The following is a 21547-nucleotide window of genomic DNA, read 5'->3' on the forward strand; positions in this document are numbered from 1 at the left end:
TAGTTTCAGGGAATCTGGGGAGGTGGGTTTATGCAGGTACACTTAGAGTATATAAGGTTTTCAGAAAAACTGGTCGAGGTCCTTGGCTAGGAAGAGACTCTGCCTTGGGCCCGCCGGTGTAATAAACTGCACTCCACTATCTGCATTGTCCTTCTGAGTGAGTGTTTCCCAGAACGTGTGGCTACAACATTTGGTGCATTGGCCGGGAAACTCCTCACTTTGAGGAGACAACTCCCATTTGGGAGTACTCCGAGGCCTTGTGGCTCGAATCTTCTAGAAGGGGGATGGCGCCTCGCCCTTTTGAAAGGATTCTGCTTCTCAACACCCAGACCTTTCATGTTAGCAGGTAGTGGATGGCAGCAGGGGAACTGAGCACTCAGGTGAGGAGGAACCTACCCATCAGGGTGGAAGAGGGGGCCTGATAACCCCCTGGGAGGAACTAGAAGGGGCACAGACCCACAGGAGACTGGAAGAGGTAGGTGGCAGCAATTGCTTGTACACAGGTTGATGAGCGGGTTAGGGCTTAGGAAGGAAATTTGTGAATGTCATTTAGGAGGTGATGTCCATGCTGTCTTAGGGAAAATTATTACCAAGCGATCACCAGGGGATTGTTAGGAGAAGAAACTTGGTCTTTGCGTGCTCGTATTCTGCCCTCTCCAAGGAGGTGTCCCATCTGCTGTGAAACTCTTCACCCCCTCGGAATTGTCAGGCTAGAAGGTGGGGGATACAAAAATGAGTATGAATTGGCTTTTCTGGAGATGGCCTGGGATGTGGGATATTAAACACATCTATGTTTTCATCCGCACTTGATCAAACCCACCAAGGCAGAACGGACTTTAAAAGTTAAGGGAGAAACAGTCTTGGACCACGTGGTGTTCTGGCTTGGCCGTGCCAACTGGCAGGTGAAGACATGCCAATCCCCCTTCTCCCTCTGGGATCTGGCAGGTAAGGCTCTTCTCACCCCAATTAGGAAGGAGGCAGAATGGCAATATAAGTGTTTCATTGAGTGGAACTATCAGAAGTACATAGGGTACAGAGAACTTTGTAGACAGAATGAAAAGGAAAAGTAGAAGAAGGTCTGAGAAGGTAAGCAAGATGGGGGGACGTGAATCTAAGGCAACTGTATTGGAGTGCATGATTAAAAAATTAAAGAAGGGATTTGGAGGAGACTATGGGGTGAAGATGACACCTAACCACCTCCACAGACTCTGTGAGGTCGAAGCCCCCTATGGGAGTGTGATGGCCACCAGAAGACACCATGAACTTAAAAATAGTGGAAGCAGTCTATTCAGTAGTCACAGGAGAGCCAGGACACCTGGATCAATATCCATATACCGACTCATGGCTAGGGTTAGCTCAAGACCCTCCTACTTGGACAAGGTTCTGTATCCAGAAGGGAAAGGGAAAATATTAATGGCACAAAAATTGACTGATGATAAAAAAGTAAATTCTATAGGATTTGGATGGGGATGACCTGCCCCCTCCCCCATACTGGATAATGACGCCCCTGCCGCCCAGTGCTCCATCAGGACCGGAGGCTGCCTTAATGCCCGATCCAGGGCCAGGTGAAGTTCCTGCAGCAGCTGCTGCTCCTCCACCAGCTCTCCCAGAGATCGTAGAGCTGCCATTTCAGCAGGCTCTGATCCCAGCGATGGAGACCTCTGGTCAACACTCCCAGGATTCCACCTCAGCCAGACCTCCTAGACTGTATTCACCTCTCCCAGTGAGTACTTATGGGAAGGGGGAAGAAAACACAGGAATTAGACAGAGGCTGTGCTCCACCAAGGAACAGGGGGAAAGAACCCCACTACAGATGCCCCTCAGAGAGCTACAGCAGCTCCAGGTAAGGACGCATGCGGGCACTACCATCAGCCCCTGTAGCCTATTATTACCAGCCATTTTCCTCCACGGATGTATTAAACTGGCAGACACACACTCCACCATACTCGGGGGAGCCACAAGCCATGATTAGACTAATGCAGACTATTTTTCGAACCCACTGCCCTACATGGGATGATATAATCCAACTACTAGTCTCCCTTTTCAGCACTGAGGAAAGATACAGGATCCTAACTGAGGCCAGAAAATGGTTAAGAGAAATGGCATCAGGGGTACTGCGAACCCACAGTGGTGGGCAGAACTAGCCACCCCCAATGAGAGGCCCAATTGGGATTGTAAAACAGAGGAAGGGAGGGACCACCTGGAGAGATAACGGGCAGTTATTTTACAAGGCCTCAAAAGGGGGGGCTGAAAACCTATGAATATGGCAAAACCCTCTGAAGTGATTCAAAGGGAAACTGAATCACCCTCTGAATTCTACGAAAGACTGTGCAAGGCCTATAGACTTTATACACCAATAGATCCGGAGGCCACTGGGTCTCAGACGGTGATAAATGCAGACTTTGTGTCTCAAGCCTACCCCAAAAATGTCAGATGGGGGGACACCAAATGACATGAATTTTTATACATCCCTGAATGTCCAGTACCTTTGTTGGGAAGAGACTTGCTGTCTAAACTTCGGGGTGGGGGGGGGGGGGTAGGGAGGGCGCACAAGTGACCACCCCCCACCCAGTGAAACATCCACTCTTCGAGTGGGCTCAACCACCTATTTACTCTCCCTCTCAGTAACCCCTCGAGATGAATGGAGGTTGCACAACCTCCCGGAAGGGAAACTGGACTGGCTAAACAGTTGAGAGAGAGAGTTAACTCAACAATTCCCTGAGGTCTGGGTGGAAGACAATCCCCCTGGGCTTGCAGAACAACAAGTCCCAGTGGTACTACAACTCAAGCCCAGTACAATTACATCAGCACTCGTCTTGGGCCTGCCAGACCTTGCTAAGCCATTCACTGTTTATGTGACTGAAAAGGACAAGGTGGCTATGGGAGTGTTTTCCAGACTATGGGGACATGGGACAGACCCATGGTTTATCTCTCAAATTGGCTGGACAATGTTGCCACTGGGTGGCCAGGATGGTGGGCAGTTGCTGTGGTTGCCTTACTGGTCCGGGAGGCAACCGAGCTGACTTTGGGCCAAGATTTGATTGTAAAAGTCCTGCATGAGGTCAACACTCTCTTGCGAGGGGACCCTCCTTAAATGGCTGTTGACATCCTGGATTACTCAATACCAGAGACTGTTATGTGAGAACCCCCATGTTACTATTGAGCCTTGTCAGGCCCTGAAGCTGGCCACTCTCCTTCCTGTGGAAGGCCCTCACATGATTGCAAGGAAATACTAGAAGAAGTTTATGCCAGCAGACCTGACTTGAGAGACCAGCCAATCCCAGACCCGGATTTGGTCCTGTACACCAATGGCACCAGCCTAGTAAAACAAGGACAGTGACTGTCAGGATATGCTGTAGTCATGGAAGAAACCATCATTGAGGCTAGCTCTCTGCCATCACACTGGTCTGCTCAATGGGCTGAACTATATGCTCTAATCTGGGCCCTCCAGCTGTCAAAAGGTAAGAAGACAAACATTTACACAGACTCCAGATATGCTTTTGCCACTCTACATGTACATGGGGCTCTATATAAGGAGAGAAGCCTTTTGACATCTAGTGAAAAAAGATATTAAAAACAAAGAAGAAATCTTGACTCTGTTAGATGCTGTATGGGAACCTGAAAAGGTAGCAGCGATGCATTCATTGTTGGGGTCACTGAAAGGAAGACACCCCACAAACATGGGGAAACTGACTAGCAGATAAAGCTGCAAAACATACGGCTGAGAAATTTGGGGCTGCTGGTGGGAGATCTATTAGAACCTTTGTACTCTCAACAATGCCTGAGTTAACTCTGACTCTCCCACAGTATACCCTGGCCCAAGACCAGCTGGCTGAAGCAGAAAGGGCCACCAAAAATGAAAAAGGTTGGTGGGAACTGCAGGATGGCAGGTTACTGGTACTCAAGGCATTAGTCCCCACACTGGTATCTCAGGTACACCAGGAAACTCACTTGGGACATGACAGAATGGAAGAATTAATTTAAAAATATTTCTTAATTCTACGACGTTCCTCCTTATGTAGAATGGAATCCTGGAGCTGTTCTGCTTGCTCACAGGTCAATGCTGCCCCTGGACATAAACAAAAGCCTCCAGGAATACAGTTAAAAGGCACTCTCCCCTTTGAACATTTAGAAGTGGACTTTACTGAGATGAAACCCCGCAGACACTATCGTTATTTACTGGTCATGGTATTTACCTTTCAGGATGGGTGGAGGCCTTCCCCACCTGAACTGAAAAAGCAAATGAAGTGGCTCACTGTCTGCTTCAAGAAATAATCCCCAGATTCGGGTTCCCAACCAGTATGCTGCTAAGTCGCTTCTGTCGTGTCCGACTCTGTGCGACCCCATAGACTGCAGCCCACCAGGCTCCACCATCCCTGGGATTCTCCAGGTAAGAACACTGGAGTGGGTTGCCATTTCCTTCTCCAATGCATGAAAGTGAAAAGTGAAAGTGAAGTTGCTCTGTCGTGTCTGACTCTTAGCGACCCCATGGACTGCAGCCTATCAGGCTCCTCCGTCCATGGGATTTTCCAGGCAAGAACACCGGAGTGGGTTGCCATTTCCTTCTCCAATGCATGAAAGTGAAAAGTGAAAGTGAAGTCGCTCAGTCGTGTCTGACTCTTAGCGACCCCATGGACTGCAGCCTACCAGGCTCCTCCATCCATGGGATTTTCCAGGCAAGAGTACTGGAGTGGGGTGCCATTGCCTTCTCCACCCAACCAGTATAGGAGAGCATCTCTTTAAGTGTCCGGTTGGTTCATTCCACCATCCCAGAACTCTGGGGCCTATATGCAATGTGTAGTTTCCATTTGATATTTAGAGTTTACATACATACCTGTTGAATTAAGTCGGCTACTAAGGCAGGGCCATTGTCTGGTCCCAACAGTAGCCGACTTAATTCAACACGTCTGTAAACTCTAAATATCAAATGGAAACTACACACTGCATATAGGCCCCAGAGTTCTGGGATGGTGGAATGAACCAATCGGACACTTAAAGAGACGCTCTCCAAATGGATCATAGAGACTGCTACTAGGTGGACTTGCTTCCAATGGCTCTGCTCAGACCCAGGATGACCCCATGGTCCCATGGCTATTCTCCATATGAAATTGTGTATGGGAGATCCCCTCCCATGATAAAAGAGGTGTCAACAAATTTGCCTCAGGTAAGGGGGGATGAGATTTCACAGCAGATGGAACAACTGGGTAACGTAATAAATCAGGTAACTAAGTTTGTACAAGAAAATGTGCCATTCCCCCTTGGGGAACAGATTCATGAATTTGTGCCTGGTGATCAGGTGGCCCACATTGGAAGGGTCCATATACTGTTCTAACCACCCCTACAGCAAGTAAAGTTGCAGGTGTCACTCCCTGGATCCACCATGTGAGGGTGTAGAGAGCATACCATGCAGACCCCGAGGATGCCAAGTGGACTATACATAAGTACCCCACTGATTCCCGTGAAACCAAGATCACCTTAAAGAAGAAAAAGAGATGAAGCGCTACAATCAACTGCTGCTACAAGGACTTGCCAGTATCATCTTGAGACTAACCATAGTTTCGGCACAAGGAGGGACCTGTGCTATAATTAAAGTTGAATGTTGTGTATATATTCCTGATTTATCTGACAATATATCAGCCACCCTAGATGACATGAAAGGTCAGGTAAAAGCTATGTCTGATGATAATATTCCTTTTTGAACTTTGGTCCTATCTTGGGTGAAGGGTGATTGGTGGAAAACTATATTTACCATTGTTATAGTTGCCCTGATAGTTCTGCTTTGTGGACCCTGCATTTTACAATGTATTATGAACTTTGTAACCCAAAGGTTGGTATCATTCTCCCAAATTGGTGGTCGGAGAGCTAGGGTGCAATATATACCTATGAATGATGATCATACTATGAGTTAAGAGCATCAAGAGAGGGGAATGAAGGAGGAAACAGACAGAACAGGCTCCGTCTTGAAAGCAGAACTCCATCTTGGGCTGGACTATGGACTTTGATCTATATGCCCAGTATCTATGGAAATGACATACCAACTGGAAAACCAGACCCCCTGGATGGAAGAGCCCCAGGGCTCGTACCTAGACTCTCCATCACCTAAAAGAATACCCTAATTATCTGTGTAACCAAATAGAATCATAAATTCTATTATGCTTATTGGGGTATGACCACAGGCCTATTGATAATTGTCCACTGTTAACTACCTAGGCCTAAGGCATATGAATCACAGGTTATCTTTGACTGTATCTTTCTTTTCCTTTGTTCAGACTAGTTTCAGGGAGTTTGGGGAGGTGGGTTTGGGCATGTACACTTAGGGTATATAAGGTTTTCACAAAAACTGGTCGGGGTCCTTGGCTAAGAGGAAACTCTGCCTTGGGCCCGCCGGTGTAATAAACTGCACTCCACTATCTTCATTGTCCTTCTGAGTGATTTTGTTTCCTGGAACGTGTGGCTACAACAGTGTCATGGGCCAAATTATGTCCCCTTAAAATTTATAGGCTGAAGTCCTAACCCCTAGACCTCTGAAGGTAGTTGTATTCACAGATGGGGGCCTAAAAAGGTGATTAAGCTAAAATGAAGTCATGAATTTGGGTCCTTAATCCAATACAACTATTGTTCTTATAAGAAGAGATTGGGATACAGACATGCACAAAGAAGGGGCTATGTGAAGACCCATGAGAAGGTAGCCATCTACAAACCAAGGAGAGAGGCCTCAGACTGAAACCAATCCTACCAACACCTTGATCTGGGATTTACAGGATGAAGAACTGAGGAAATAAATCTCTTTCATTAAAGCTGCCCAGCTCATGGTACTTTGTTATTAAAGCCCAAGCAGACTAATACAGATGATGACCAGTTGGCTTTGCTTATCCTTGTGTGTCCCCAGTCCAGGACTGAGTAGGTACTCAATAAACATTGATCAATGAGTGAATGAAAGTGCTGAGAGTCAGGCAGCAGCACTAGGATCACTTTCCACCTGCTTCTTCTCTGCATGGTTGGTTTCAGCTGCCCAGAGCTACCCTTTCCATTTCTGGGCTTCTGAGACATGACTTCAGGTCCCTGTATTTTTCCTGGGTGAGACAGCATGCTAGCATTTGGAGTTGATGTGTTTGTATATGGAGGAAGAACAAGATATGAGGCAGAGTGTGATATTCAGTGATCATTTCTGTAAAATAATTTTTTTTCATTAAAAGATTTAAATATACTCACTGAAAAACTTGGAAAATAAAGAAATGCAGGGAAAGGAAAAATCTATCATCCATTATTTTCAATACTGAAGAAAATTTCTGTTAACACTTAGTGTATCTTCCTCCAGACTTTTTTCTTCTGTAGATTTTCCTATATCATAGAAAGTTGTGGTTCCCCACTATACATATATTATTTTTATTCTGACAAAATGAATGTAGCCCAAGTTTTTCCCAACACATATTTTTAATGGCCAGCTATGAAACATGTTATTGAGTTAATCTACCACAATTTAGTTAATCATTACCCTATTACTTAGGCATTAATTTTCCCCCCAATTTGTCACTGTCTTAAACAATTATACAGTAACTATCTCTTGAGTATTTTGTTTTGTAGTGATTTCCAAAGATGGAGTTTCTGAACTAAAGGTATGATTAAATTTTGTGGCCCTGGATATGATTACCAAATAGCTTTATCAAAAGGGTCAAGTGGTTACACTGCCCCTGGCAGTAAGATCATAAGTGCTCCCAACACTCTGGTGACCTGTCCTTTGGAGGGCTAGCTAAAAGCTTATTAGGAAGTAAGATCAGTGGGCAGCTACTGAGGATACCTCCAGACAGATGAGGAAGTTAAGCCACCGAACAGTTGCTAGACAGGGCAGTGGCTCTGAACTGGTGGTTAATGATGTTCTTTGCTTTCTTCCAGGGTCATCCAATGATGCTAAGGATGCCCATTTGGAGACTACAAGCCTTTGATTTCAGTAGGGTTGAAAGGATGTTGCTCCAAGTGGGGATTAACCAGCGATCCCACCACTTCCTCTTGGAAGTTTCAGTGACTTATGGGACCTTCCTGGGGTTGCTTCTCATTTTTCCACTCTTGACTTCTCAATTTACTCCTTTGAATCTTTCCAGAAGCCGTCTTTGGAAGTTCGGAAATGAAGGCCATCTAGTGACCATAAAAAAAAAACCAAACAAAAAACTTTTTACAATTATCATTTCACAGCAAGACTTTTGTCCTGAAAGAATCATTACCCTCTGACATGTCATTGGAAAGCATCCATGATTCCTGTTTTCCCCAAATGGCAACAATAAAAACAGCTGGCCTGGAATACAGGCACTTTCCAGAAGCATTTCGGTGCCACCCATTGAATCTTGTTTATGCCAATTCTTAGGGAGGGCACACAGTGTGCTAAAAGGAAGGCCCAGTGAAGAAACAGGGAGAAATGGATGAAGCAGCAGCCAGAGTTACTCAGTCTTCACACTCCTAGTGCCTGGCCCTGAGTAGGAGTGCAGGGAGCACATACCCATTTGGTTTCCCAGCTTTTCAAGTCCTAGAACTTCCAGATGTTTACCTTCCTGGGGTACTTGTATGGAGCAGTCACCCTTTTCACATGCTCCTGGAGTTCTTGGGTTAGTTTCTCTGGGTCATGTGACGAATAGGCTGGAGACAGAGCTATAAATGCCTTTACCACCTGTTGAAAAAACCAAAACCAAACAAAGGAAAAAACAAAGAATCAGTCCCCATATAACAACTCTTTTCTCTTTAACCTAGCCTTGTGAATAAGTTCTTACATTTACCAGCTCAACATGAAACTTTTACCAGTGCCTTGGAGTCGGCCAGCAAATTGGACACCAATTTTTTTCTGTTGTCTGCCTTTTTAGGATCAGTTATTGGGAGTAATTATTGGGAATTATGGCTTTTATAGAGTGGTTTAGAGTCCTATTTACAAAACTCTTCCCCATACATGAAATGACACTGTTAGAAGCCAACATGCTTCTCTTAAGATGACAATACTTTGGAGAGAGGAGTTTCACAGACTCCTTAGGGCTCATAGTGTACCTGTATGTGCTTACTCAGTTGTGGCTGACTCTGTGACTCCATGGACTGTAGTCCACCAGGATACTCTGTCCCTGGAATTTTCCAGGCAAGGGTACTGGAGTGGATAGCCATTCCCTTTTCCAGGAATCTTCCTAACTCAGGGATCGAACCCATGTCTCTTGCATTGCAGGCAGATTTGTTTTACCATCTGAGCCATCAGGGAAGTCTTTTCTTAACTAGGAAGGCAGCTAGGAATAGGGTTGGAGAGGCAGGACTGGGGGAAAATTTATACCATTTTCAAGGGGTGGTGGGTCTTTCTGAGACTGCATGTATGAGTATTTGCAATCAGCAAGCATTTTGCTGCACAGCTGTTTCCGGCATCCTGAAACATCCTGGACATTCTGCACCTTGGCTCTCTCTGTCCATATCTTTCTTGCAGGTTGCCTCTTGCTAAGGACAAGAAACAGTCCCAAACTCAGACACAACAGAACATGGTTTCAGATAGAAACCATGGAAGAGTTCATGGAAGAGTTCAAAGGCCAGCATACAACTCTGCCAACAATACCCTCAGCAGTGGTTCATTGTCTTTACACACATTCCAGTGGTGGGCATCTCATACCACTTCAGCTGCAGATAGATCTGGCTTTTAGGAAGGGCCTTCTCTTACTGTTAAAACTACCCAGCATTTATCAAACAGTTTCTATGTGCCAGGTTCTAGTCTGAGCACTATACCTGGCTTAACTTTGAACACACAGGCATTTGTCACAGCCCCAGTTAATTTGGGGCATGCAGGACTAGGCATACTTTTCCAGGTACAATTTCTGTACCTCATAGATGGGACTCTCATCTCCTTCACTGTTTATTAGTGGTCTCAAATTTTGGTGGGTATCAGAATCACTTGGCTAGGGGCTTCTGGTCAAAATGAAGACTCCTTAAGGCTGCATCCCCAATCACTTTGATTCAACAAGTCTCACTTTAAGTCTAGAAATCTGTATTTTAAACAAAACTTCCAGAAGATGCAGCTGTGAGCAGTCCGGGATCCAGACTTTGCAAATCACTCCTCTCTCCTGAGGCTTCTGAGGATGTAGCTTGATCTTGTACTAACTTTCATAAAGTAACTACATTATACTTTAGGATTATGCTGGATTTATAGCCACTGAAAAGTTCATAGGTCTGCCTATGAGTTTATTTCTCTCATACTGTCCCTTCTTCTGGGACCCATTGGAAGGTATTTGCATATTTCCTGAGAAAGGCCAGCTTATTAAAATTGGCTCATCTTTCTGATACATCATGGACTTCCCAGATGGTACTACTGGTAAAGAATCTGCTTGCCAATGCAGGAGACATAAGAAATGCAGGTTTGGTCCCTGGGTTGGGAAGATCTCTTGAAGTAGGAAAGGGTGCCCCACTCCAGTATTCTTGCCTGGAAAATTCCATTGTCAGAGGAATCTGACAGGCTACAGTCTATGGGGCTGCAAAGAGTCGGACATGACTGAGTGACTGAGCACATCTGACATATCAAGGTCACTTGGGATACTTAGTTTGTCATCCCTCAAGTTGGCTATCCCTACCAGGTCACAGCCAGCAGTGACCATGTTTGGCGTGCTCACTATACTCTCATCTGCAAATGGAAAAGGACCTTTTATTGGACAGGGTGAATGACAAAGCCTGCACCTGCCACCAACATCTCCATCTAATAGCCCCTTTTGGATCCAGTTCCATGTCCAGTTGACACCAAAGTGTTTATATCTTCCCATGGTGTCCCTCTGGAGAGTATTTGTATCCTCAAAGACATGAAGGCAATGCTTAACCAAGAGACATGTGTATTTGTCTGATGGTGGCATTTCAGGCTTTGCAGTACCTGGATGGAGTGAGATATGAGGGAACCTGGGCCTTCCAGGTTACTCTGCTGGGTGCTGGTAGGTACAGAACCAGGAGGGAATGCTCTTGGTTGGACTAGTTACCTCCCCTCTAATGGGGTCTGGGCTGCTGACCACAGCAGACTCCAGGACAGCTGGATGCTCAGCAAGTGCACTCTCCACCTTAACAGGCCCGATCCGGTAGCTGGAAGAGAAAAAAAACTCTTTCAAGGGTCCTCCTCTCTCCTATGAAGCTTCAAAGGAAGAAGGAAAGTATAGACAACTTGACCTTGAGGAATTGATCACGTCATCATTTCTTCCCATGAACCAAAAGTAGCCATCCTTGTCCATGTGGGCTCGGTCCCCTGTGATGTAGAAGTCCCCTCGTTCTGATGCTGCTGTCTTCTCAGGGTTGTCCTGAAAGACACAGTGAGTCCATTAAGGGCCATCTGAACACAGTCACTCAGTACATAAGGCCTGAGCAGTCCCTTGCAGATGTCTGAGGACCCCTCAACAGGAAATCCAGTGGCCAGATCCCCATTGGACAGGGAACTGTGAATCTGTGGGTTTTCCCTTTTTTAACTGAAAGGAAGCTGCCAGAAAATGATTAAGGACAGACACTCACTACCATCCCTAGAAGTGTCTAGGCAGCATACTTGTGGGCAGGGGGGTGGGCACAGGGCTGTTAGCTCTTTTTTTTTTTAATGAATTAATTTTTTAATTGAAGGATAACTGCCTTACAGAATTTTGTTGGTTTCTGACAAACATCGACATGAATCAGCCATAGGTATACATATGTCCCCTTCCTCTTGAATCTCCTTCCCACCTCCCTTCCCATCCCACTCCTCTAGGTTGCTTCAAAGCCCTGGTTTGAGCTCTGTTTTTTCAGGATAAAAGAGCACACTGATATTCTTTGTGCTCAGCAATCACTGAAAATAGAAAGGGGATGGTTGACAAAAGCAAGGGTAGAGGAAAGAAATAAAACATCAAATTCTGATTCTCAAAGCTTTAAAGTAAAAGCTACTGCTCAACAGGTAAAAGGAACAAGTTACTGGCACATGCAGATGAATCTCAAAAACATGTGCTGAAAAAAAGAAAGCAGACACACACAAATTAATACTTTGATTCTATTTACATCAAGTTCTTTTTTTAAAAAAGGGGGAAATTATTCTTCAATGATGACAAGCAATTTAGCAATTGACTGGAGTCTAGGAGTTGACTGCAAAAGGACACAACAGAACTTTTGGGGGAAATAAAAAATGTTCTGTATCTTAATTGCCATAGTAGTTACACAGGTGAATACACATGTCAAAATTCATTGATCTGTACATGTAACACAGGGACATTTCATTGTATGTAAATTATACTTTAATTTAAAAAATGTATTCTGAAAAATGAAGAAAAAGCAAAACTAGCAATCAGTCAGTCAGTTCAGTTGCTCAGTCATGTCCAACTCTTTGCGGCCCCATGAATCGCAGCACACCAGGCCTCCCTGTCTATCACAACTCCCGCAGTTCACCCAGACTCACGTCCATCGAGTCAGTGATGCCATCCAGCCATCTCATCCTCTGTCGTCCCCTTCTCCTCCTGCCCCCAATCCCTCCCAGCATCAGGGTCTTTTCCAATGAGTCAACTCTTCGCATGAGGTGGCCAAAGTACTGGAGTTTCAGCTTCAGCATCATTCCTTCCAAAGAAATCCCAGGGCTGATCTCCTTCAGAATGGACTGGTTGGATCTCCTTTTGTCCAAGGGACTCTCAAGAGTCTTCTCCAACACCACAGTTCAAACGCATCAATTCTTTGGCGCTCAGCCTTCTTCACAGTCCAACTCTCACATCCATACTTGACCACAGGAAAAACCATAGCCTTGACTAGATGGACCTTTGTTGGCAAAGTAATGTCTCTGCTTTTGAATATGCTATCTAGGTTGGTCATAAAGTTCCTTCCAAGGAGTAAGCATCTTTTAATTTCATGGCTGCAGTCACCATCTTCAGTGATTTTGGAGCCCCCCAAAATAAAGTCTGACCCTGTTTCCACTGTTTCCCCATCTATTTCCCATGAAGTGATGGGACCGGATGCCATGATCTTCGTTTTCTGAATGTTGAGCTTCAAGCCAACTTTTTCACTCTCCTCTTTTACTTTCATCAAGAGGCTTTTTAGTTCCTCTTAACTTTCTGCCATAAGGGTGGTGTCATCTGCATATCTGAGGTTATTGATATTTCTCCCAGCAATCTTGATTCCAGCTTGTGTTTCTTCCAGTCCAGCGTTTCTCATGATGTACTCTGCATATAAGTAAAATAAGCAGGGTGACAATATACAACCTTGATGTACTCCTTTTCCTATTTGGAACCCGTCTATTGTTCCATGTCCAGTTCTAACTGTTGCTTCCTGACCTGCATACAGATTTCTCAAGAGGCAGATCAGGTGGTCTGGTATTCCCATCTCTTTCAGAATTTTCCACAGTCTATTGTGATCCACACAGTCAAAGGCTTTGGCATAGTCAATAAAGCAGAAATAGATGTTTTTCTGGAACTCTCTTGCTTTTTCAATAATCCAGAGGATGTTGGCAATTTAATCTCTGGTTCCTCTGCCTTTTCTAAAACCAGCTTGAACATCAGGAAGTTCATGGTTCACGTATTGCTGAAGCCTGGCTTGGAGAATTTTGAGCATTACTTTATTAGCGTGTGAGATGAGTGCAATTGTGTGGTAGTTTGAGCATTCTTTGGCATTGCCTTTCTTTGGGATTGGAATGAAAACTGACCTTTTCCAGTCCTGTGGCCACAGCTGAGTTTTCCAAATTTGCTGGCATATTGAGTGTAGCACTTTCACAGCATCATCTTTCAGGATTTGAAATAGCTCAACTGGAATTCCATCACCTCCACTAGCTTTGTTCGTAGTGATGCTTTCTAAGGCCCACTTGACTTCACATTCCAGGATGTCTGGCTCTAGGTCAGTGATCACACCATCCTGGTTTCTGGGTCATGAAGATCTTTTTTGTACAGTTCTTCTGTGTATTCTTGCCACCTCTTCTTAATATCTTCTGCTTCTGTTAGGTCCATACCATTTCTGTCCTTTATCGAGCCCATCTTTGCATGAAAGGTTCCCTTGGTATCTCTGATTGTCTTGAAGAGATCCCTAGTATTTCCCATTCTGTGGTTTTCCTCTATTTCTTTGCATTGATTGCTGAGGAAGGCTTTCTTATCCCTTCTTGCTATTCTTTGGAACTCTGCATTCAGATGTTTATATCTTTCCTTTTCTCCTTTGCTTTTCCCTTCTCTTCTTTTCACAGCTATTTGTAAGCCCTCCCCAGACGGTCATTTTGCTTTTTTGCATTTCTTTTCCATGGGGATGGTCTTGATCCCTGTCTCCTGTACAATGTTATGAACCTCATTCCATAGTTCATCAGGCATTGTATCTATCAGATCTAGGCCCTTAAATCTATTTCTCACTTCCACTGTATCAAATAAGGGATTTGATTTAGGTCATACGTGAATGGTCTAGTGGTTTTCCCTACTTTCTCCAATTTAAGTCTGAATTTGGTAATAAGGAGTTCATGATCTGAGCCACAGTCAGCTCCCGTTCTTTTTTTTGTTGACTGTATAGAGCTTCTCCATCTTTGGCTGCAAAGAAAACTATCAATACCTAAAAATAAATCTAACACTAAATCTGTAAGAAGCATATACAGAAAAGGTAAAACTCTATAGAACATCAAAGAAGATATGCATAACTAGAAAAATACACTTAATATCATAAAGATGTTAATTATCCACAGATTGATCTATAAGCAATGCAATTCCAATTAAAATGCTAAGAGTTTTCAGAGAACCTGACAAGTTGATTCTAAACTGACTATGAAAGAAAAGAGAAATAAGAGTAAGTAGGTAAAACATTTCTAAAGAAATTAAGTAAGAAGGAGAAATTTTTTCTATTAGATATTGACACTTATAATAATGTTTTGGTGAATAAGTCTCTTTCTCAGGGTAATGATGCTTGTTGTCAGGCTGGGCACAGAGATGTATTCAATGTGCTGCCATCAGAGCCAAGGCCCTCAGAAGGGAATGTGCTTCACAAAGCTTAATAATCATATTACTCCCAAAGTGGGGGACCTCTAAGTAGTCATTAAAAAAATGAATTTTTCCAAAAATATTGAGTGCCACAAAAAAGGCTCATGATATAATGTTAAAAAGTACATAGTACAAAGTTGTGGTATGGTGCAGTGCCAATTATATGTGAAACTGTACTTGAGGACCCTTTCATTTTAAAAAATTTATCATTTCTATATTTCTATATTATATAATCATATATTTCTTATAGAATAAATACAAAATAAAGATGAAGGATGACAAAAGATCAGTCTCACTATTCAGATAACTAAGGCTAAAAATTTGATCTTGTGTATGGGACCTTTTCATGAGTTATCTGTGATTCTATGCATATACACATTTGTGTGAATACAAAATATTCTGTTCTATGTATTTATAAAATCCAATTTTACTTTAGTTAACAATATATCATGAATATCTCCTCAGAAGAATAAAAAGTCTAATGAAATACAAAATAGTTGCATAATATTCCCCTGTGTGACTGCAATATTATTTATTTAAACAATTTCATGTTATTAGAAATTGGATTCATTTTCTTTTTAGTCCTTTCCCTTTCTTTTTTTCTTCTTTTTCTATCTTTCTTTCTATCTCTTCTTTTTTTTAATATGGAGTGCTATAATATCATTTATGTAACTAATTTCCCACTGTTAGAAATTCAGATAGTATGCCCACATTTCTTTGTCTGTTATAAACAACTCTCTAATGAACATCTGGCATTTGACAGTTTGCTTCCCCATAGGAAAATAAGTAAATTCCTTACACTGGGCATAAAATTGACATGGGCACATTGGTTTAATTGACAAGTACAATCTCAGCTATTTGGAATGTACACACTAATGAAGGGGGATGAGCTTACCTGGTTAGTCGTACTGACAACTCAGCATTCACAGAGCAACTCTGGCCTGACAACCTCTATTAATTTTCAATGCTCCATGATTCTCATGAAGAGATTAAATGCCTTAAGAATTTTCTTTGCTAAAAATCACCCAGAAACAAAACTAACAGCTAGTGCTAGGATGAAATGAAAAAGTTGAAGAAAGGAAATGTTCTTGTTAGGAAAAAACTTTACATTGACTCTCAATGGCATGATCACAGACTCACAAAGGTCCTATATGGAAGCCCTATGAGGACAAGGGTCTTATCTTTGCTGTCCAGTGCTGAATACTTAGTGGCATGAAGTAGGTACTCAGTGAATACGGAATAAATTCTTCAGGAAAGTCAAGGATTTACTTTTGTTTACAAAAGTGATTAGAAGGAAATACATTTAAATTTTCACATCATCTCTGCTTGATGGAATTACTATCTTATTATTGTTGTTGTTTTGTAGGTAGCTTTCTATGACTTTACATGGAATATCATGAAAGATTTTCCTCTTGTAATCACAGAAAAGTCACAAAATACATGTACAGCATTTCAAAAACAAATGGACTGTTTTTCATCTGCTTCTTCCAATATTGCTGCTGACTGATGACCTAGTATACACAGCAGATGGAGTTCCTATAAATTTGGGCCACACATATGGGTCACCTGGGAGCTGAGGCCCATTCTCAGAAAGTTGCCTCTCACTGACTTGGAAGTTGAGTATCAGTATGTATGAAGCTTCCAAGCTGCTACTAATGAGCATCCAGGATTGAGAACCAGGTCAGCAGAGTTTTGTAGAGAAGAGTTTGGAGAAAACAGAATCCATCATAAATACCACCCAAGGTGGGTATAAGGGAGAATTAATTACTGGATTATCACAGAAACTTGCACTGGAAACCCAGGACACAAGCCCAGACAGCAAACCCTTATCCAACAAGACTCAAGGCAATGAGTCCTGAAAACTAGGCTCTTATAAGAAATTTTAATTTGACCTTTGATAAGTCCCTTCCCGTCTCTGAACCTTGATTTTATCATTAAAATGATTGAGTTGCCCTTATCTCATCATTAAAATGATGGTATGTGCCCTTAGACATACCACATTTAAATCCCATGTCCTGTACATATTAATAGTAAGTGATCGATATTGGATAAGTCACTTCATTTTTCTATAACAGCTTCCTTATTGATAATAACATCTTATCAATATTAGTGCCAACTCATGCAGTTATTGCAAAAGTTAAACAAATAAATACTTATAAAGCATGGAGCACCAGGCTTGGCATAGTGCAATTGCTGTGAAAATGGCCATTCCCTGTTACTTACCAAATAGCAAGTGAAGAAACAGAAGGGCCTGGTGGGTCTGACACGGATAGCAACATTCCCTTCTTCTCCAGGAGGTAGGATATTGCCCTCCTCATCTACAACCTGGCAGAGAGATCACAGGAGGGTGTCTTGATGTCTGTACAGCCAGGCCACCCTGCCAACTGTCTGCTATTGCTAATCCAGATATGTGTGTTTGCTCTCTTATTCAAGCCTTATCAACAGTTGGGAGAGGCTGCCTACCTGCACATCATATGGTGAGGACGCTTTCCCCATGAATCCTGACTTGATTTTCATCCCTTTTGGATTGGCACAGATTACAACCTGAAGAGAAACCAGCACCAATAAGGAGGAGGCTTATCTCCTTAGTCTCCTTCCTGGTCCGTGCCTTTCCTTTCACCCTGCCTTCAAACTCTGTCTCCTTCTTTCTTCTTCTTCCTCTCTCCTTCCTTTCATCTTTCCTTTCTTCCTTCCCTCCCTTTGCTTCCTTTCATCCTTCAATTCTTTCCATAGAGAACAAACCGTTATTGAACACTCAAATGGACACTCACACATAAAGAGCTTAAGCGGTCATGAAGATAAAAGACTCAATTGATCACCAAGTCTGTGCCCAGGTGGCTGTGGAGAATGCTGTTTAAGACTGGGTGCTGACCAGAGACCGACATGGGCTGTCCTGGTGGAGACAAATACCTCAGCCATGAGCGTTAGTTTGCTGGCTATGGTGTCATTGTGAAATTAAATTACCTTTAAAACAAAAGAGAAGAAAGGCCGATTGTGTTTCTAACAAAAGCTAGTGTTTTGTTAATAGCTTCTCCTCCTTGTGAATGGAGAATGGATTTCCCTGGTGGCTCAGATGGTAAAGCGTCTGCCTGCAATGTGGGAGACCCAGTTTTGATCCCTGGGTCGGGAAGATACCCTAGAGAAGGAAATGGCAACCCACTCCAGTACTCTTGCCTGGAAAATCCCATGGACACAGGAGCCTGGTGGGCTATAGTCCATGGGGTCACAAAGAGTTGGACATGACTGAGCGACTTCACTTCTCCTCCTTGTGGACAGGGCAGTCCCTGAAGATGTCACAGAGACAACAGCCAGAAATGCAGGAGGCTCTGCAGACCAGCTATCCCTACTGACTGGCGGAGAGCTCAGATGGAGGTGACCTGGTCAGGGACTGGCCTGGCAGCACTCACGGTTTCAGATTGGCCGTAGCCTTCGTGCAGCTCCAGGCCCGTCTGGCTCTTCCACTTTTCCCTCACATCAGGAGTCAGGGCCTCCCCTCCAGTCACACAGTGTCTCAAGCTCTGAAACTGGTACCTTTCTCAACCAAAAAACAAGGCTGCATGTGTCAGAATCCCCATGCCCAACCCCACACTCTAGCACTGCTGGAAGACACCTCGAGGCACTAAAGCATAGGCTCCCATACTTATAAAGATTACAAATCTGCCCCAAGTGCCCTGACCTTGCAGGCATGGACAGAAAATTTTTTAAAAAATCTTATCTGAGTTTGAAATAAAATCAGAACCTCATACAATAGGTTTTGGCATAACAATGGTGAATTCCACATGAACTGGTCAAAATTATTTAGTTGCAAACAAACTGATTGATAATAAGTTGGTTAGGACAACCACCTGTGAAAAAGAGAAATTAATTAACAACTAAGAAGATAGAAAGTAGCCCTTTAGAAACCCCAAAATTCTGACAGATATTAAGTCTGTTGCAAAAGTATTCAACAAATTATTCAACATGTGAAAGATCAGAGACTGTAAATAAATTTATGATCATTTTCCCCTTTGGATTAAATTGGTTTGTCTATTACCTAATATCTTTCAATCACTTTCTGCTTAAACAAATCATTCTAAGCCTGCTTTTGATCAAATCATGCTGTGTAAATATTCACAATATATCGACAGATAGGAAGAATTCTTACATCATAGAAGAATTAACCTTGAGAATCATGGAAGAACTCACTCTCTTAGGGACTTTATGACCAGATATATGGGATTAGGGAAGATAAGGGGGTTGGGGCAACTCTCATTACTTGGGAGAGAATAGACAAGGGAGACAGAGATGAGGGTCAGTAGGTTACCAATGGGGATGGGCCTCTGTCTTCCCAACCCAGCAGTGAAACTTGCCCCATCAGAAGGTGTTGCTTTGGATTCACCCAAGATGGGAGCCATCTGCAGGGTCTTGTCACCCTCTGTTGGGTGCCCAGTAGCATTCACTTGAGAATGACTGGCTGGAGTTAGTATGGGATGGATGGAGCTTCTATTGTGGTGGACTTGTTAGTCCCACCAGACCTAAGGCTCTGGACACAAACCTATTCCACAGGTGATTAACAATTATCCATCATTTTTTCTAATCTCATTGCTGAGGGAATGGCCTATGGGTATATGGGTGTAAGCACCAAAATTTCAGACTGTTTAGTTCTACTTGGTTCAGTTCCATTTGGTTGCAAATACCTGGGGGCCAGAAGTTCATTCCTAAGAGGTGTCTACAAAGGATATGGGCATATATGCTTGTGAGTATGTGTGTACATGTGTGTGTGAGAGACAGAAAGAGAGACACTGAGAGAAAGAAAATTGGAATAAGAGGGGACACGTGTTATAAGGTGTACCTGTGCTATCTATTTAGATACTTGGGTATCTAAAAGCACCAAAGCACCAAAAAGATGGGCCATACCTGGTTAGATCCTCCTGCACAAGCAGATGGAAGATGGTGGGGACACAACAGAGGGTGGTGATCGGGAACCTGGACAGAGTCTAAACAAAAACAAAGTGTGGAGATCTTCTTAGAGTTACAAGGGTGGGATTTCATGGAGGGGGAGTGGGTGAATCAGGTCTTTATATTCCCATTACCAGAGGAGAAAAGTTGAGAACGCCATGTGGTACCCAGCCTCCAAGATGGCCTGGAATGATTTCCACCCACCAGTATTCAAACTGAGTCCCCTCCCACAATGAACCAAATTTGGTCTATGTGACCAATAGCCTAACCCAGATGTGGTATTAGGACTACAGCTTCCGCCTTGGGCACTGTCACTGTCTCTCTGTCTCTTGGCCCCCTCACTCTGGGAAAAACAAGCTGCTGTGTTGTGAGTACACTCTGGTCGTCCAATGGACAAGTTTTTGTAGTGAGCAAATGAAGCTTCTGGCTAAGAACCAGTGAGGAATTGGAATTTTCTAAAACCTACATAAGTGCAGTTTAAAACATAATCTCCAATCCCAGTCAAATCTCAAGATAGCTGCAGCCCTAGCTGGCATCTTTTGTCTTATTATTGTGATAAACATAATGAAAAATTTACCATTTTAACTATTTTTAAGTACAGTCCAGTGGTATTAAGTAAATTCATGCTCTTTTGCAATCATCACCACCACTCACCTCTAGAACGTTTTGTAATCTTCCCAAACTAAAACTCTCTACCTGTCACATGATAACTCCTTATTTTCCCTCCCCTCCATCCTCTGACCATCTACTTTGTTTCCATGAATTTGATTACTTTAGGTATTTATATATTATCTGTCCTTCTGTCCTATATATTATTTCACCTAACAATGTTTTCAACTTGATGTAGTATGTAGCACGATTTCCTTTTTTTTTAAGGCAGAATAATAATCCGTTGCAAGTATGTGTCACATTTTATCTGGGTTGATAGAACTTGGATTTCTTCCACCTTTTGACAATTATGAATAATGCCACTATCAACATGAGTATAGCTTTCTGACCTCTTGACTGCAACCCTTTGAGAAACCCAGATCCAGAACCACCTGGAAGCTGATCCCAGATTCCTGATCATCAGAAACTGTGAGGTAATAAATATTTGTGCTTTAAATTTCTATGTTGTTTTAGTCACTAATCATGTCTGACTCTTTTGAGCCAAGAATACTGGAGTGAGTTACCATTTCCTTCTCCAGGTGATCTTCCCAACTCAGGGATTGAACCTGTGTCTCCTGCCTTGAAAGGTGGATTCTTTACAATTGAGCCACCAGGAAAACCCCTTTTTAATTAATATATTTTGGAGTAATTTACTACAAAGCAGTAGATGACTAACATACTACTTCAGAGCTGGGGGAAGTGGAGGGAGAAGGCATACGTTGGTCTGTCAAGCCCTGGATGAGTAATAATGATGGTGAGTTTGATGATGATGATAAAATAATTAATATATGTTAAGAACCTACTACATGCCAGGCCATATGCCTAATATTATTTAATTCTCATAACAGCTCTCTAGAACTATATTATCCCTTTCTTCCCTTCCAATGAGAAACATTAGGCTCAAGGAGATTATGTGACTTTTCCAAGAAAACACAGTGGAAGATGTAGGATCAAAGACCAGGTCTGACTAATGGCCCAGCCTGTTGTATTAGCCACCATGTTATACAGCTTGCATCAATGCAAAGAGCATGGGC

The 21547-nt window shown here is 43.0% G+C and overlaps 1 protein-coding gene across 1 annotated transcript in view; it reads right to left on the bottom strand.

Moving 5' to 3' along the window:
• Nucleotides 1–6383: 6383 nt before the first annotated feature.
• ACSM5 (acyl-CoA synthetase medium chain family member 5) overlaps nt 6384–21547 on the bottom strand; it is a 30061-nt gene continuing 14897 nt past the window's right edge. The window contains 8 exon segments of the mRNA XM_025274862.3: nt 6384–8133; nt 8540–8659; nt 10971–11070; nt 11155–11282; nt 17151–17252; nt 17391–17471; nt 18335–18458; nt 19824–19903. Of these exon segments, the coding sequence (XP_025130647.2) occupies nt 8017–8133; nt 8540–8659; nt 10971–11070; nt 11155–11282; nt 17151–17252; nt 17391–17471; nt 18335–18458; nt 19824–19903 (852 nt within the window). The 3' untranslated portion in view covers nt 6384–8016.

This window comes from Bubalus bubalis, chromosome 24 (genome assembly GCF_019923935.1).
Source record: "Bubalus bubalis isolate 160015118507 breed Murrah chromosome 24, NDDB_SH_1, whole genome shotgun sequence".
Classification (NCBI taxonomy): domain Eukaryota; kingdom Metazoa; phylum Chordata; class Mammalia; order Artiodactyla; family Bovidae; genus Bubalus; species Bubalus bubalis.